This window comes from Schistocerca nitens, chromosome 4 (genome assembly GCF_023898315.1).
Source record: "Schistocerca nitens isolate TAMUIC-IGC-003100 chromosome 4, iqSchNite1.1, whole genome shotgun sequence".
Taxonomy (NCBI): Eukaryota; Metazoa; Arthropoda; class Insecta; order Orthoptera; family Acrididae; genus Schistocerca; species Schistocerca nitens.
In genome coordinates this window covers 250,854,634-250,870,731 of record NC_064617.1, presented here as the reverse complement: position 1 = coordinate 250,870,731, position 16,098 = coordinate 250,854,634, and the positions used below count along the sequence as shown (strand labels likewise).

Below are 16,098 nucleotides of genomic sequence, written 5' to 3'. Positions count from 1 at the left end.
AGGAGGTTCTCCGCACAATGTGCAAAGGAAGGAGCACCTGAAAAACGCTGAGAAGAAGGGACAGGATGATAGATCATAAGTTAAGGCATCAGGGTGCTAGATGGAACAGTAGAGGGTGAAAACTGTATCGGAAGACAGAGATTTGAATACATCCAACAAGTAATTGAGGATTTAGGGTGCAAGTACTGTTCTGAAGTGAAGAGGTTGGCACAAGAGAGGAATTTGTGAAGAGTCACATCCAACCACTCAGAAGACTGATGATTCTGAAAGGAAAAAAAAGCAGTTTATGGGCACATTTTTCAACAGAAAAAACCATGTGATACTGTATGGAGGCACAGTATTCTTCAACAGCTTTATCGTTGGGGCTTCCATGGATGTGCCTTTGCTCATACATTCCCTTCCTTTTACCATGATTTCTTAGATACCGAGCTGGCGAAGTTTTATCTGACATATTTTAGTAAGAGAATAGAGTCCCCCTCAAGCCATTATTTTAAATGTAATTCTGTTTTCAATTGTCATGAGTAGTATAAGGTTCAAAATAAGGAGCTCACTGCATTGTTCCTTAGTCTGTGAATGGAGGACACAATTTGATGTTGTATTGATTTGGTTTAATTATGTGGGTCATATTTGATTCAAAGCTGTTGTGGCTAATAAAAATAAGACATCTGAGGTCAAGATCCCCCAAGGCATTGAAGTGCCTTAGGCACAGGTCTTAGGGAGCCAACAAGATATGTCTGCTCCTCTTTTATAATGCTTTCATATGATCCTTGCTAGGTTATGGATACATGGTATGTGAATCACCAATACCTATGTACTGCAAGGCTGTTGGGTACTGTGGAGAGGTTATTCTGGGGACAGGTGCTAGCAGGGCTATTCTTATATGTAGCTTCTGTGCTGAAGTTGAGGAATTGCGACTTTACCATCTAGTAGCAGTTCCTCATGGTGTGTGATATGTGCAGCTTCTCCACTATTGTAGAATCACTGCTACATGAAAGCATAACTTGCCCTTCAAGGGAAGCAATTTGACTAATTGTTAATAAAGATTGGAACCATTTTGGATCTGTGCAAATCATGACCTAGTGACACTTAGTTTGAGACAAATACCAGGTCTAACCAGGGATACAACCAACTGTCAACTTGGTGGCTAAAGAGGTCCAGAATAATTTTAGATTTAGTGAAAGTAGATCACACACACACACACACACACACACACACACACACACACACACACACTGACTGCAGCCTCTGGCAGCTGAAGCCACAATGCAACCAGCAATGCGTGATGGGAGTGGCAACTGGGTGGGGGTAAGGAGAAGGCTGGAGCAGGGAGAGGGAGGGATAGCAGTGTTGGGGTGGGGGACAGTGAAGTGCTGCTGGGGGACACACAGGGATGAGGTGGAGAGAGGGTAGGGCAGCTAGGTACAGTCAGGAGGTGGGGGAGATTGCAGAAAAGAAGAGAAGTAAAAAGACTGTGCATTGATGGAACGGGGACTGTGTTAGTGCTGGGATGGGAACAGGGAAGGGGCTGGATGGGTGAGAAAAATGCTAACAAAAGGTGAGAACAGGAGGGTTACGAGAACATAGGATATATTGCAGGGAGAGTTCCCACCTGTACAATTCAGAAAAGCTGGTGCTGGTGGGGAGGATCCAGATGGCACAGGCTGTGAAGCAGTCATTGAAATGTAGGACACCCAGTTGGTCAGCGTGCACAGCAACGAAGTGGTCTACCTGTTTCTTAACCACAGTTTGTCGGTGGCCATTCATATGGGCAGACAGGTTGGTGGTTGTCATGCCCACATAGAATGCAGCACAGTGGTTGCAGCTCAGCTTCTAGATCACGTGACTGGTTTCACAAATAGCCCTGCCGTTGATGGGATGGATGATGATTGTGACCAGAGTAGGTGATGGTTGTGGTGGGCTATGTATGGGACAGGTCTTGCCTCTAGATCTGTTACGGGGATACGAGCAATGAGGTAAGGGGTTGGAAGCAGAGGTTGTGTAGGGATGAATGAGTATATTGTGTGGGTTCGGTGGATGGTCTTCACCTGGTTCAGATTCACTGATGACATCTTTGCGATCTGGACCAAGGGTGAGAACACTCTATCCACATTCCTCCAGAACCTCAACAGCTTCTCCCCCATTTACTTCACTTGGCCCTACTCAATGCAATAAACCACCCCCCTCAATGTTGGCCGCCACTTCAAAGACATTAGTGTATCTATCCATATCAAACCTACTAACCACACGCAATACCTCCACTTCGACAGCTGCCACCTATTCCATACCAAGAAGTCCATTCCATACAGTCTAGGCACCCATGGTCGTCACATCTGCAGTGATGAGTGACCCCTCTCGAAATATACCGAGTGTCTCACTGGAACCTTCACAGACCGTAATTATCCTCCAAACACTGTATAAAAACAAATCTCCTGCATCTTATCTTTCCATTCACCCACAACCTCCCAAAGTCAAACTGTCCGGCTACAGAGGAGCGTTCCCCTCGTAACTCAATACCGTCCAGGACTGGAACAATGGAATTACATTCTCCACCAGGATTTCAACTACCTCTCGTCATGCCCTGAAATGAGAAATGCCCCACCCACTATACTTCCCACCCCTCCCACAGTGGTATTCTGCTGTCCACTGAACCTACACTATATACTCATCCATCCCTACACAACCCCTGCTCCCAACCACTTATCTCATGGCTCATATCCCTGTAAAAGACCTAGAGGAAAGGCCTGTCCCGTATATTCTCCTACCACCACCTCCTCCAGTCCGATCACAATAAACATCTATCCCATCAAAGGCAGGGCTAATTGTGAAACAGTCATGTGATCTACAAGCTGAGCTGCAACCACTGTGCGGCATTTTGTGTGGGCATGACAACCACCAATCTGTCTGTCCGCATGAATGGCCGCCGACAAACTGTGGCCGAGAAACAAGTGGACCACCCTGTTGCTGAGCGCACTGTCCAACACGACATCCTTCATTTCAATGACCGCTTCGCAGCCTGTGCCATATGGATCCTTCCCACCTGCACCAGCTTTTCTGAATTGTGCAGGTGGGAACTATCCCTGCATTATATCCCACATTTCCATAAACCTCCTGGCATCAACCTTCGTTAGTCATTTTTCTCACCCATCCAGCCTCTTTCTTGTTCCCATTCCAGCACTACACAGCTGTCATTCCACCAACGCACACAGTCTTTTTACTTCTCTCCTTTTCTGCCCCCCCCCCCCTCCCCACCTCTCGCCTCCTCCCTCTAACCTCTGACTGCGCATAGCTGCCCTACCCTCTCTCCACCTCGTCCTTGCGCACTCCCCAGCAGCACTCCACTGTCCCTCACCCCTACCCTGCTATCCCTCCCCCTCCCCACCTCAGCCTCCTCTCCCATCATGCACTGTTGATGTTGCTCACAGTGTGGCTTCAGCTGCCAGAGGCTGCAGTCGTGTGTGAATTGTGTGTGTGTTGGTGTGTCTGTCATCTGTTTTCGACAAAGGCCTTGATGGCTGAAAGCTTATATTGTGACAGTCTTTTTATTTTGCCCATCTGCAACTCTGCGTCTCTGCCATATGGTGAGTGGCAAATTTCCTTTTCGTAATATTGTTACGTTCCATTCTGGAATTTCCATTGTTTGATTAGATTTAGTGAGATACGGGAGAGACTGGGAGGGGCTCAACACTCATTTGGCAAGTAAATTTACAACATTTGAAGCAGAATTATGTGCAATCTTGAGGGTATTGGAGCTAAGGGGAGGTATTTGTGTTGAGAAATTCATCACCTGCTCTGGCTTTCCAAGTTTTCTTAAATCTATGTAAATATGTACCCAGCAGACAAATGTGCTTTGAACATCCAGGACTCTCTTTTCTATTTGTAAAGATGGGAAAGTAAGAGCCCATGTACCAGGTACCACAGCACGCACAAATTCAGAGTAGTGGTTTAATGGACCTGGTAGCTAGGGAAACATGCATTGTAAAACTCATGGCTCAGTAAACTGTTGCCCAACATGGTATATTCGCACTGTTGAAGTGTGAGGCCATTTGTTGAGGTGGTGAAGAGGGGGTGGAAGTGGCTGCAAGTGACACATGATACTCTGAGGCTGGGAAAGTCAACTACTCGGCTTTCATGTCAGATATCAGCTCTGCTGTATCTTTTGCACAAACTCTTATGTGGGCTTCATTACTAGCCAGTTGTTTGACCTAACAAGTGACTGCTGCTGCTGTCAAGAGTTGACCACTCAGTGGCAGAACACTATGCTGAACGCAACATTCTCAACTTTAGTGATTGATTTGCAACCTGTGCAATCTGGATTCTCATTTATGATAACAGCCTCTCTGCATTAAGTAAATGTGAATTGTCTTTGCAACACATCTTTTGATTTCACAACCTTCTCAGCCCCAGTCTGCCCATACATGACTCCAGCCATATTGCCTACTTCAGTCTATCTACTCTCACATTCTCTTATCTCCAATCTGCCTCTTTCTTTATCCTGTTGAGTGAACTGGGTGCAGCCAGCCACAAATTGTAGTGCACATTAGAATGAACAATGCCTGGCATCTGGGCTCAGAGGTTATACTTAGGTCATTACCCCAACTGCAAGAAGTTGGGAAGATCAGCCTTGTTCATAGAATTTCAGTGAATTTCACCAACTGCTGTACTGTTCACAGAACTGACTGTGGTTCCATTATTTTGAGCCAAATGGAAAACTTGACCAAGAGACCTTGAATGTTATAGACAATTTAGGCCACAAATTCCTAGACAAGTATCAAATGGTTGAGAATGTCAGGACCCCTGTGAAATGAGTCAGTGGTGCTCTACACAACAGACACTGCTAGCCAGCTAGCTGACTCTGTGAGATGCACTTGGGGATCTTACATTAGACAACTCTATTCAGTTCAAGAGACAACAAAGTATTAGTGTAGGAGTCAAAGAGTGCTGGAAAGGTAAATGCCGTGTGACTAGGGCCTCCCGTTAGGTAGACCGTTCGCCTGGTGCAAGTCTTTTGAGTTGACCCCACTTCAGCTACTTGCATGTCGATGGGGATGAAATGGTGATGATAAGGACAAAACACAACACCCAGTCCCTGAACGGAGAAAATCTCTGACCCAGCTGGGAATTGAACCCTGGCCGTTAGGCAAGACATTCCGTCGCACTGACCACTCAGCTACCAGGGGCCGACTCAAGGAGTGTTGCTAATGTAATACTATGTTCAAAAATCTTTCAAAAAAAAAAAAACTGAATTTGGCAGTTGTGAGGTTGTCGGGGTGGATCTAAGTCTGTATCAATTAGAGTGGAAAGAGACAGAGACAACTGTCATATATGCCCAGTAAAGTAATAAGTGTAGCTTCTAATATTTATAGGTTTATAGATATATTTGTAGATCTTTTGATGTTGATTATAGTAATTGTGCTTATTTACATAATGGTTAAATCACTGTATGCCCCTTTTTGATGATAAACATCTTGCGGTGTCAGATCTGCCGGATATCAGTCTTGTCCATGCACAATATTTCGCAACATGATGCATCCTCATTAGGTGCTACCTGAGATTGCCATTTGAGTGGAATGGGTCCAGTATTTGTATCTAATGTATGTGCCCCTCATGGTTGGTTCTAGGTGCTCCATCTGCAGTCTCTTTCTACTGGAATCCTTCTGAGATGTTCTGTTTTCAGCCTGACATCAATCTGATGCTCTGTTTTCAGTCTGGTGTGCCTAGCAGTGAGCTGATGTTATGTATTTAGCCTGGTGCCCCTGACAGCAATCTGGCATTCTGTTCTCAATATGGTGCACCTGGTTGCTGTGTCTTGGGTTCATTCCAAATGCCCAAATTCTCAGTTCCTCCAGTGCTGCTGCTACAGCCATTGAGTTTTTAGCAACTTTAGTGTGCAGTATCATGGGCTTTGCTGAGTTCTTACTCAATGTCACAATTCACTAGATTTTCTGACACCTTTATCTGTATTGACTCTCTTACAACACTGTCCCAGTACCTGGGGTTCTGTGCCAGGACCCTCACTTTTTCGTAGAGCATCGTATGATTGAGTTTTGATGTTCATGGCATCTGATGTCCGCAGTCCTACTTTCTTTGTCAGTGTATGACATCACAAGGCATATTATAAATTCTTGGTTTTCTTCAGCCAGTGTAATGTTTCGCATTTCACTGTAGTCCTCTTATTTTGGTAGGTGGGCAGAAGACACACTTGATGTTAACGCTTTTTGGCTCATGGTCTTGGCAGAAATAGAGCCTGCATAGTGCAGGTAAGCCACAGTCTTTGCTTCAGTTTGCTCTTCTTCTCTGTCTTGTGACAGAGTGGTTGGTTGAATTGCCTTCTGAAGATATTTGACTGTTTATCCATTTTTGCAGAAGACAGAGTGTAGATGCTCTGTTTATGATGTCAAGTTTATCTTGGTCTGACAAGATGTATGCCCTATGAACCGTTAGCTTCAGAACTCCATTCTTCTGTGCTGGGTTACAACAGCTGCTTGCATCTAATTCAGTGTGTGTTGGTTTACAATTCACACTGTGGCCAAGTGAATCCATCTGCTCTCCTTTTGATCAGCACATCCAGAAGTGGCAGTTGACCGCCCTTCTCCAGTTCCATAGTTAACTTTATATTCGGGTGATGTGAGTGTTCCAAAAATTCATTGAGCCTTTCTCTACGATGAGGCCAGATCACAAAGGTATCATCCACATACTCGAAGAATTGTGTGTGTTTGTATCTAGTCATCTCTAATACTTCTTCCTCAAATTTCTACATGAAGAAGCAGGCAACCACTGCACGAAGGGGGGTTCCCAAGGCTACTCGTACTGTCTGCTTGTAATATTGACCCCCATACAGAAAATATATTGAAGTTAGTATATGCCTGAACAGGCCCATCAGAATATTGTCAAATGTTTCTGCAATCAGTTCCACTGAGTCTTTCAGTGATACGCTAGTAAACAGGGAGGCCACATCAAAACTGATTATTGAACTCCTCCGAGTTGTGGTTATGATGAATACACTTCTCCACATTAAAGCACAGTAATTTCTTGAAATAATTGGCTGCTTGCTTGAACTTTGCACCAGTGTTGCTGACAGTTGGTTATGGTGGCACACCCTATTTGTGTGCTTTACATAGTCCATACAGTCTAGGTGGAACTGGCACTCTTAATTTTAGTTGTTTAATGACATTTTCAGGTATGTCTGTTGCCTTCAAGGGAGTGCTTGTCTTCTTTTGCACTCTTCCCATAGGAACATATCCCATATGTCCTTGGTTTACATGAATCAGGAATTTATAATATACCGCCAATGTGGCATGTCATACATTTTCCAGACAATAAGAACATCACACGCACACCTGCTAAGATAGGAACTAAATCAGCCGTTGCAGAGTACTGTCCAGATCTGAACCATACTATGATCTATGAAAACAAGAGGATTCTGGCCAAGATCGTCACATATTCTTTCAACCTTATAAGAGAGTCAATACAGATAAATATGTATGTGGTGCCTGTTCTTTCAGAAATGTCTGAAAGAACAGGCACTATTGTAATCCTGCAGCCACTATGAATCAGGACACAAGAGAATTAAAGACAATAGCTGCCAGAGGGCATTGATTTAAATCAATGGGAAAAATTGAAAATTTGAACCAGATCAGGGTTTGAACCCGCGTCTCCAGCTTACTAGGCAGATGCACTGATCAAGACGTCATCCGGACACAGTGGTCACTCCAACTGTATGGACTACCCTACAACACCAACCGTCTGACCCAAATTCTCAATGTATTCGTGTGCTACTGATATAGTGCCCCTTGCCCATTATCCTCATTACTTGTGGCATTTGGCCATTTTCCTAAGTGTTCAAGCTCAATGTGCATCTGTGGTGAGGACAGCTAATGATCCCTGCAGCACAGGCGCACATTGAGCTTTATCTCTTATGGGAATCCGCAAAATGCCACAAGTAATGATGATAATGGGAAAGGGGCACAACATTGGTAGTGTTTGGATAAGTTGAGAATTTGGGTGTGACGGGAGGTGTGCTAGGGTAGTCTGTGCAGTTGTGGCAACCACTGTGTCTGGAGGGCATAGGTGGTCAGTGCACTACCTAGTAAGCAAGAGACCCAGGTTCATATCCCATTCTGGCACATATTGTCAACTATCCCCTTTGATCTAAATCAGAGCCCACTGGCAGCTAACGTTTTTAATTCCCTTGCGTCAACACAGATAAAAGTGGCAGAAAATCTCATGAATTGTGATGCTGAGTATCATCTGATCATAGCCTAGGATCCTGCACTAGAGTTATGGAAAACACAGTGGTTGCAGCAGCAGAACCTGATAAAAAGAGAAACTGAGAATGGGGAGACAGGGAATGAGCCCAAATGGATCAATCAGGTGCTTCATACTGGGAACAGAATGCCAGATCGTTGTCTGGTGTACCGGACCAAAACCGGAACATCAGCTCACTGCGAGCTGCACCAGATTGAAAACAGAACTCAACTCAATACCAGGTGCACCAGGCTGAAAACGGAACATCTCAGGATGATTCTAGTGGGAACAGACAGCATATGGAGTGTCTAGAATGGACCATGGGGGGAAGGCATTAGGTATAAATATTGAACACATTCCATTTGACCTGATGAAGACGAGTCAGATCGTTGAAATATTGTGCATGGATTACACTGATATCCAGCAGAACACCTGTCATCTCAAGATGTCTACAGATCACTGGAAAAGCCTGAAGAATTACAAATAAACATTTTTTTCGTACTGTGCAAAGATAATACATTATTTATTCTGCCATGATAGAAACATAACTTTCACATCTTAATTGATGGAACAGTTATGTTTGCTACATAGAGACTTCAAGGGATAAATTTTGCTCTGCAGGGTCCTACCAAATTAATATGAATTATGTATAAAACTGGAAGAGTTACAATTTCTGCCCAATTGTTTGAGAGAAGGTCTACAGGTACAAAGTATATAAAGATTGAATAGTTATGAGGTTCTAGGTGCTTCAGTCTGGAACCGCGCGACCACTACGGTCGCAGGTTCGAATCCTGCCTCAGGCATGATGTGTGTGATGTCCTTAGGTTAGTTCGGTTTAAGTAGTTCTAAGTTCTAGGGGACTGATGACCTCAGATGTTGAGTCCCATAGTGCTCAGAGTCACTTGAAATTAAAAATTGTAAACATTCCATAGGTAGCTAAAGTGGGAGAGAGTTGAAAGCAAGCAGAAGTACAAAGGAAGGTAAGATATTCATGGTTTAGACACAATGTGTATTTCTTTAAATGTTGTATGTTACTATAAGTCCTTTCCTATTTGCTCCAGCTCGCAAGACAGCCAAGTATACGTACGTCTTTAAGTGTTGTGTATTGCAGTGAGTCCTTTCTTATTTGCTCCAGTATGCAAAATGGCCATGTATGGATTTCTACATTTCAATAATATTAAGAAAAGGATAGATTGATACTAATTGTAAAGACAACCCGTCGGATTGCAGACAGGCACAATGAAAAGACAGTTACACATTATAGCTTCCGGCGAAAGTGTTCTTCAGCAAAGAAAACACACACTTATTCACATAAGCAAACACACCTAATGCACATATGACTGCTATCAGCAGCAGCTCTGACCGGAATCCAACTGTCACATGAATAGGAATCTGGGGTGAGGCAGGGAAGGGAGAGGGATAGCAGGGTCGGGGGGAGAGAAGAGTACTGTCTTGTGGGGCATGCTGGGACTAGGTGGTCACTTGACAAAACTGCCAGGTGTAGTGGCAGAAGCTGAGGGATGTGTGTGTGTTGGGGGGGGGGGGGGGGGTGAAGGGGAAAAATGGGAAACAGGAAACAAAAGGAGCAGGGAAGTGAAAAGGATGGGCAGGTGCACTGGCAGGGGACAGAACAGAGTGAGGGTGAGTAGATGTGGAAAAGGATGGAGCTGATAGGACAGAAAGGGTGGAGACTGTTGGGTGGAGGGTGTGGGAAAAGTAAATTACTGTAGTTTGAGGCAGGGATAATTTTGGGGGCAGAGAATGTATTCTAAAGATAACTCCCATCTGCAGAGTTCAGAAAAGCTGGTGGTGGAGGGGAGAATCCAGATGGCCTGTATTGTGAAGCAGCCATTGAAATCAAGTATATTATTGTCATCTGCATTTTGTGCCACAAAGTGGTGTCCTCCTGGTGGCCAGACTGTGCGGGAGTCGTGTGCATGAGGTGTGTTAGCTTTTGTGTGTGTGTGTGTGTGTGTGTGTGTGTGTGTGTGTGTTTCCTAATATTCTTGGTATTCAAACCTGGGGTTACTATTGTTTGTTTTTACACCTCTGCAATATTTTTTGTTTATTTTTTACTGTGACCTTTTTTCTTCCACTCTACAGGTTTAGATGGTTATTTGGCAATTAGCAGTTATCCTCCAAAGGTCCTGGTAAAATATCCTCCCCTCCTTCAGGTATGTCCAATGTTACTACTATCTTCAGTATTTCAGGAAGTATTGATGTAATGGTAACACAGTGAAAAACTGACTGAATAAAATAATTTATTAAGTTTTAAGCCCTTTTAGAAATCAAACTTCTCATCTTCTGTGCTATAACAATACTAATGTAGTTCTGTCTGCAATTCCATTTGTAACATATTTGTTGTGGTACGTCAGTAATTCCAAGAAATTCCAAACTGGATTAAAATAGTATCATTTAAAGTTTTTTCAGTATATTGATTCTGAAATAGGAAATTCCAGTTAGTGCTTCAGGATGTAATATCCATAGCAACACGTGCCTCCACTCCTATAATATAGAAGTGACTGTACATATAAATACAGTTCGTTCAAGATATCCTGAATGAGTATTCAGTTGCGATGTACAGCACAGGAAGTGAACTTTGCCTGCCGAAGCCCTACCCAATTACAGCTGCTGTAGAGTGGTGGTACTGGAGGTATAAGGGAGAGGAACTAACTGCATTTTCCTCCACCAGCACAGCAGTTGCTTCATAGTGGCTACTGCACACACAAGTACTGAGTTACTGTATTTTTAGATCGCCACTGTAGGAAACAACCAAACACAAAATACTGCCCTGAAGTTGACTGACTTCTGCTGAGTTCAGTCACTCTAGGACTAGGACACACTCTTTCAAGACATTGTGAACAAATAGTATATACCTGTAAAATTTACTTTTATGAGTAAATAACTAACAGAGCAAAAGTTTTTTGAGAACAATGAGTTTTCTGTACATTGGATACTAGTCTTGATTGGTGCTGTTTGGTGTATAAATAGGGTAAATCCAGTCATTGTTACACAACTGTATTATTGTTTGCAGGTGCTGCAGCATAAGAACTAGCTTTTAAAAGCTACTGTTTGCAAATATGCAGCCTAACTGATCCCTTTCTTGTGTAATTTCTACTTTATTTTGGAATTTACAGACTTTGGTGTGTGTAATAATAGATCATTAAATATCATGCTGCAGAATGTGTTGCTTTACTAACTAATCAAAAGTGGCTACTACAACAATGGCAGCCATGTGTTGCAATGAAATTCAAAGCATGAATTATATAAAACCTTGCCATATATCACTGCTCACATTATTGAGGAACTACTTACATTATAGTATTTGTACTCGCCTGCACCTGCTTCTTGACATTGAATTGTGGTCTAATGCTGTCACAAACTTCATCAGAATAGTTGCATCCTTTTGTGTTGGAAGTATCGATGGCAGAATTCCTCCACCACTTTGTGGAAAACTACATACAGAAATATTTTATGCTATGGAAGGGAAGAATGCGGGTATTATGGACACGAATGGGACCTACCTTGTAGGTGACCACAACTGACTGAATGAATTTTTTAAGTACACAAATTTGCATGACCAGTCTTGGTTCTTTTGTGTCAGCTCATATAGATAGCTAAAGGTGGAGAGCAAAGACGAATCTGTTGTAAATCTGTCACCCAGTGTCATTGAAGTGATATATTATGATGAAACTTTTCACAGGGTAAGGACACAGTTTGTGATGCCAAGGAGCAGTCACATATTAAAATGCCTTGCAGAATAGTTCCAAGTAGTCTTGTTGCTGTTGTCTAGTTAGTGTCCTTGTTTGATAAATTTTGTTTTTTTAAACTGTGAAACCAGTAGAATTTGTGTCTACATATTTAGTTTCCTCTTGTCAATTTCTTTGTACTATGTCACAATAATCCTCTTAAGCTGTATTACTTCAGGATTTCTTCAAAAACAAGTTTTTAAATAAACATTAACTTCAGATGTAGTAACCATATAAATTAGTAATTATGGACCATATTCAATTGATGGCTCTTAAAATTTTGTTAATGGTAATGTTTTATTTGGGGTCTTATGTTTCCAGGGACGGAGTGTTGTGGTTGTACATGAGGCATGCTGTATTTTGTTAAGACATCACAACTTTGTAGAAGTGTGGCGCCTAGGTGAAGAAAGGGACGGTATCATGTCACAACCGGCTACACGACTGCTGACCCTTAACAGTCGAGGTGCAGAAGCAGTCACAGCAGCAACCATCAGCAGTGACAGCCAGTGGCTAGCTTATTCTACTCGTAGTTGCTTGCGGCTCTTCAGTTTTCATGTGGTATTGACATTTAATCTTTCTTTTTATTTAGTTTTAATTTCAAGTAAAACTAATACGTATGTGGTGACGTAAGCTTTAATTTCATGTAAAACTAATACATATGTTGTGACGTAAGCTTGACTGCAGTTCCTTTCATAGACAGTCAAGTTCTTTACAGAAAGCCATTTTCAAGTAAAATGAAATTGTTAAACTGTACAAAATGAATATTCCTATGACAAAGACCTAGATTGTGGTTATTTAGGAGCTGAACCACAACAAAAAGTCCAAATGTGAACAGGACTCTCGTGCCGAGGGTTCCATACAAACTTAATTATTTACACTGATGGTAAAAAAAAAAGAAAAACACAACACTAAGGAAGAGTTGTACAACATAAACGAAATTTTCTAGGTGTTACTGTACATCTGAAAGGTGATGTCTATTCAAATCTCGTGCCAGTTGCATATGGGTGGTGCTAGTAGCGCCACTATGAGGATGCAAATCAGATTTGCTTTAAATACACACTGTAACTGTTGTAAGCATTAGTTAACTCTGAGATTGGATGTGGTGCGTTGATGTTAGACAAGAAACCCTTTAAGCGGGGTAGGACGTAAAACTGGCGGACTTTGAGCAGGAGAGGCACCACAAGACATTTTAATTTCCAGTATATATACTTTTAAAATTAATTCATAAAACTTTGTCAGCATGACCAGGAAGGATTCACGATTCACACTCATAGCAGTGGAAGTTCAAAAACATAACAAAATAATTTTTTTCTACATGTGAAATTTCATCATTTTTTTTCAGTTGTTATTGGCTGCATTTGTTGCTATAGGCACACTTTTCTTCATAAGTAAGAGAGATTTTTGATGAATTTTGCACAGCATACAAACCATACTTAACAGGTGCATGAAAGTCTAGAATTTATTTAATTTATGAAAAAATGAATGGGCTGTTACATTTTGAACTTCATGTTTTGAAAAGACCCAAATTTTATAGTGAATGTCTCAGCTTTTACCACAGTTTTTAATAGAGTTGGAAAATTCTAGAATTTTGCATTAATGAGTTTGTGTTTGATAAGCTTACCAAGTTTGAAAGTAATAGGATATTTATTTTGGAGGTTACATATACCTAAGTACAGAAATTTGTGTTTTGTGGAAAATGGCCATTAAAGTTTTTTCTTGTATTTGGCATTCTTTTAGAACTGTCCAGTACCATAAGCAGGTTCTTTTTCATTTTCTAAATCAGTTTTCTTCCTTTTCACATTCCTATGACACACTCTTCTTGATTTTATCACCTCCAAAAATGATTTATCTGCTTTCACTACATGCTCTCTGTCTATTTCATACAAAGCTTTGATGCAATTCACTCCAGGCTTAATTTCCATTTTCTCTAAAACATATTTCCTGCTTTGCACACCATCATTAAAACATGAAACTGCATCATAAACACCAATAGCAAGTGCATTTCCCACAAAAATTGTTTTTGGTAGTCTTTGCCATACACACTGGTTAAAACTTTCATTTGGGTTTTATGTACTGTCATGAAGACATTTCTTCAATAAGTTTTCATTTGCAATGTCCCTGAATATAGGTTTGACGACTTCAATCACATCAGTTGGTAGAGAATTCCTGTGATGATATTCTTCACTTACGTATGACAGAAGAATGCTGTGCTAAGAGGTGTGGCACTGCATCTTGATACACTTAAGACCAAATACGGTGCCTTATAATCTCTCAAATATATATGTTTTATGTAACAAACTATTCAGGAAGATGTGCTCTACAAAATAGGCATATTTTTGAAAAATTGCATTTTTTAAAATTTTTGACATTCTACCCCCTTGAGGCGGCAAAGACGCCATCATCAGCACCTCACTGAGTTTGAACGAGGTCGTGCTTCAAGAAGCTGGATGTTCGTTCTGCGGTATTGCTAAAGACTTGGCAGGAATGTAGCCACTGTACATGACCTGACAGAGGTGGTGACAAGAACATAACATCGCAAGAAGACTGGGAGCCAGATGGCCACGTGGCACTACTGAGAAGCAAGACCATCATGTTCTGTGTATGGCTATGGCACATTGTACTGCATCTGCAGCAGCAATTTGAGCAGCAGATAGCAGCACTGTGATACAGTGAACTATTGCAAATCGGTTGCTTCAAGGAAAGCTCTCAGCCAGGTGTCCTGTAGCATTCATTCCACTGAACCCAAACCAACACCATTTGTGGCGTCAATAGCGTCAAGCGAGAGCTCGTTGGAGGGCAGAGTGGAGGTCTGTTGTATTTTCTGATGAAAGCTGGTTCTGTCTTGGTGCTAGTGATGGTCATGTGTTGGTTAGGAGGAGGCCAGTTGAGGGCCTGCAGCCATTCTGTCTGCATGCTACACACATTGGACCCACATCTGGAGTTATGGTCTGGGGTGTGATTTCGTGTAACAGCAGGACCACTTTCGTGGTTATCCAAGGTACACTGTCTTCAAATTTCCACATCAGTCTGGTGATTTGATCTGTTGTGCTGCCATTCGTGAACAGCATTCCAGGGAGTGTTTTCCAACAAGATAACACTCACCCACATACTACTGTTGCTACCCAACAATCTGTTGTGCTGCCGTTTGTGAATAACATTCAATGGGAGTTTTCCAAGAGGATAACACTCATCCAGATACCACTGTTGCAAACCAACATGCTCTACTGAGTATCGACATGTTTCCTTGGCATGCTCGATCACCAGATCTGTCTCCAGTTGAGTACGTATAGGATATTATCAAATGACCACTCCAGTGTCATCTACAAAGGGCATTAATTGTTCCTGTATTGACCAACCAATTGCAACAGTCATGGAACTCCATCCCACAAACTAACATCCGGCACCTGTGAAACACAATGCAAGCACGTTTGGATGCTTGCGTTCAAAATTATTGGCAGATACACTAGTTATTAATGTACCAGCATTTCACATTTGCAATGCACTTATGTTAACCTGAGGTCTTGCACTGTTAGTCACTTAACTGTTACCTAGACAAACATATTCCTGATGTCTCATTACTGTACATTTATTATTTTGTGGTGTTTTATTGTGAGTGTGTACATATAGTTCATCTGTGCCTGGACTTGAGAATCTCAATAATTTTTGGTTGTTATTCATATTGATACTGGCAAGATATCAGTCCCAAGAATTGCAAGATGATGTCAACATCTCTACAGTAATCCCTGAGATTAGACCGGATATACAAAAAGAAGCAAGCAAGAGACTTCAGTTTATATATCGAGAGAGAGAGAAGATTTATTAAAATATTTTTATTTTCTTAGGAAAGCATGACTAAAGCTTACATTTTATGTTTCCCTGCAGTAATATTTTTCTATGATGATTTCGATGGATGTAGAGTGCAATATAAGTTCTAATGGCAAAAAGATATTTTTATGGATAAATTACAGTTTTACCAATTTCAGATTTTTTTCATTTACATGTAGTGTAAAACATTGCTTCTTGCCAAATTTCATGACTCAAGGTCAACAGGAAGTACCCTTTAGGGTTTGATGAGTAAGGTTGTGAATATCAAAATATGTCACAA

The 16,098-nt window shown here is 41.7% G+C and overlaps 1 protein-coding gene across 1 annotated transcript in view; it reads left to right on the top strand.

Annotated features, from left to right (window-relative positions):
• Positions 1-16,098, top strand: part of LOC126252929 (U3 small nucleolar RNA-associated protein 4 homolog) — an 82,585-nt gene that overhangs the window by 22,696 nt on the left and 43,791 nt on the right. Inside the window, exons 8-9 of the mRNA XM_049953924.1 lie at positions 10,348-10,418; positions 12,315-12,551. Coding sequence (XP_049809881.1) covers positions 10,348-10,418; positions 12,315-12,551 — 308 coding nt within the window. The remainder of the gene's footprint in view (positions 1-10,347; positions 10,419-12,314; positions 12,552-16,098) is intronic.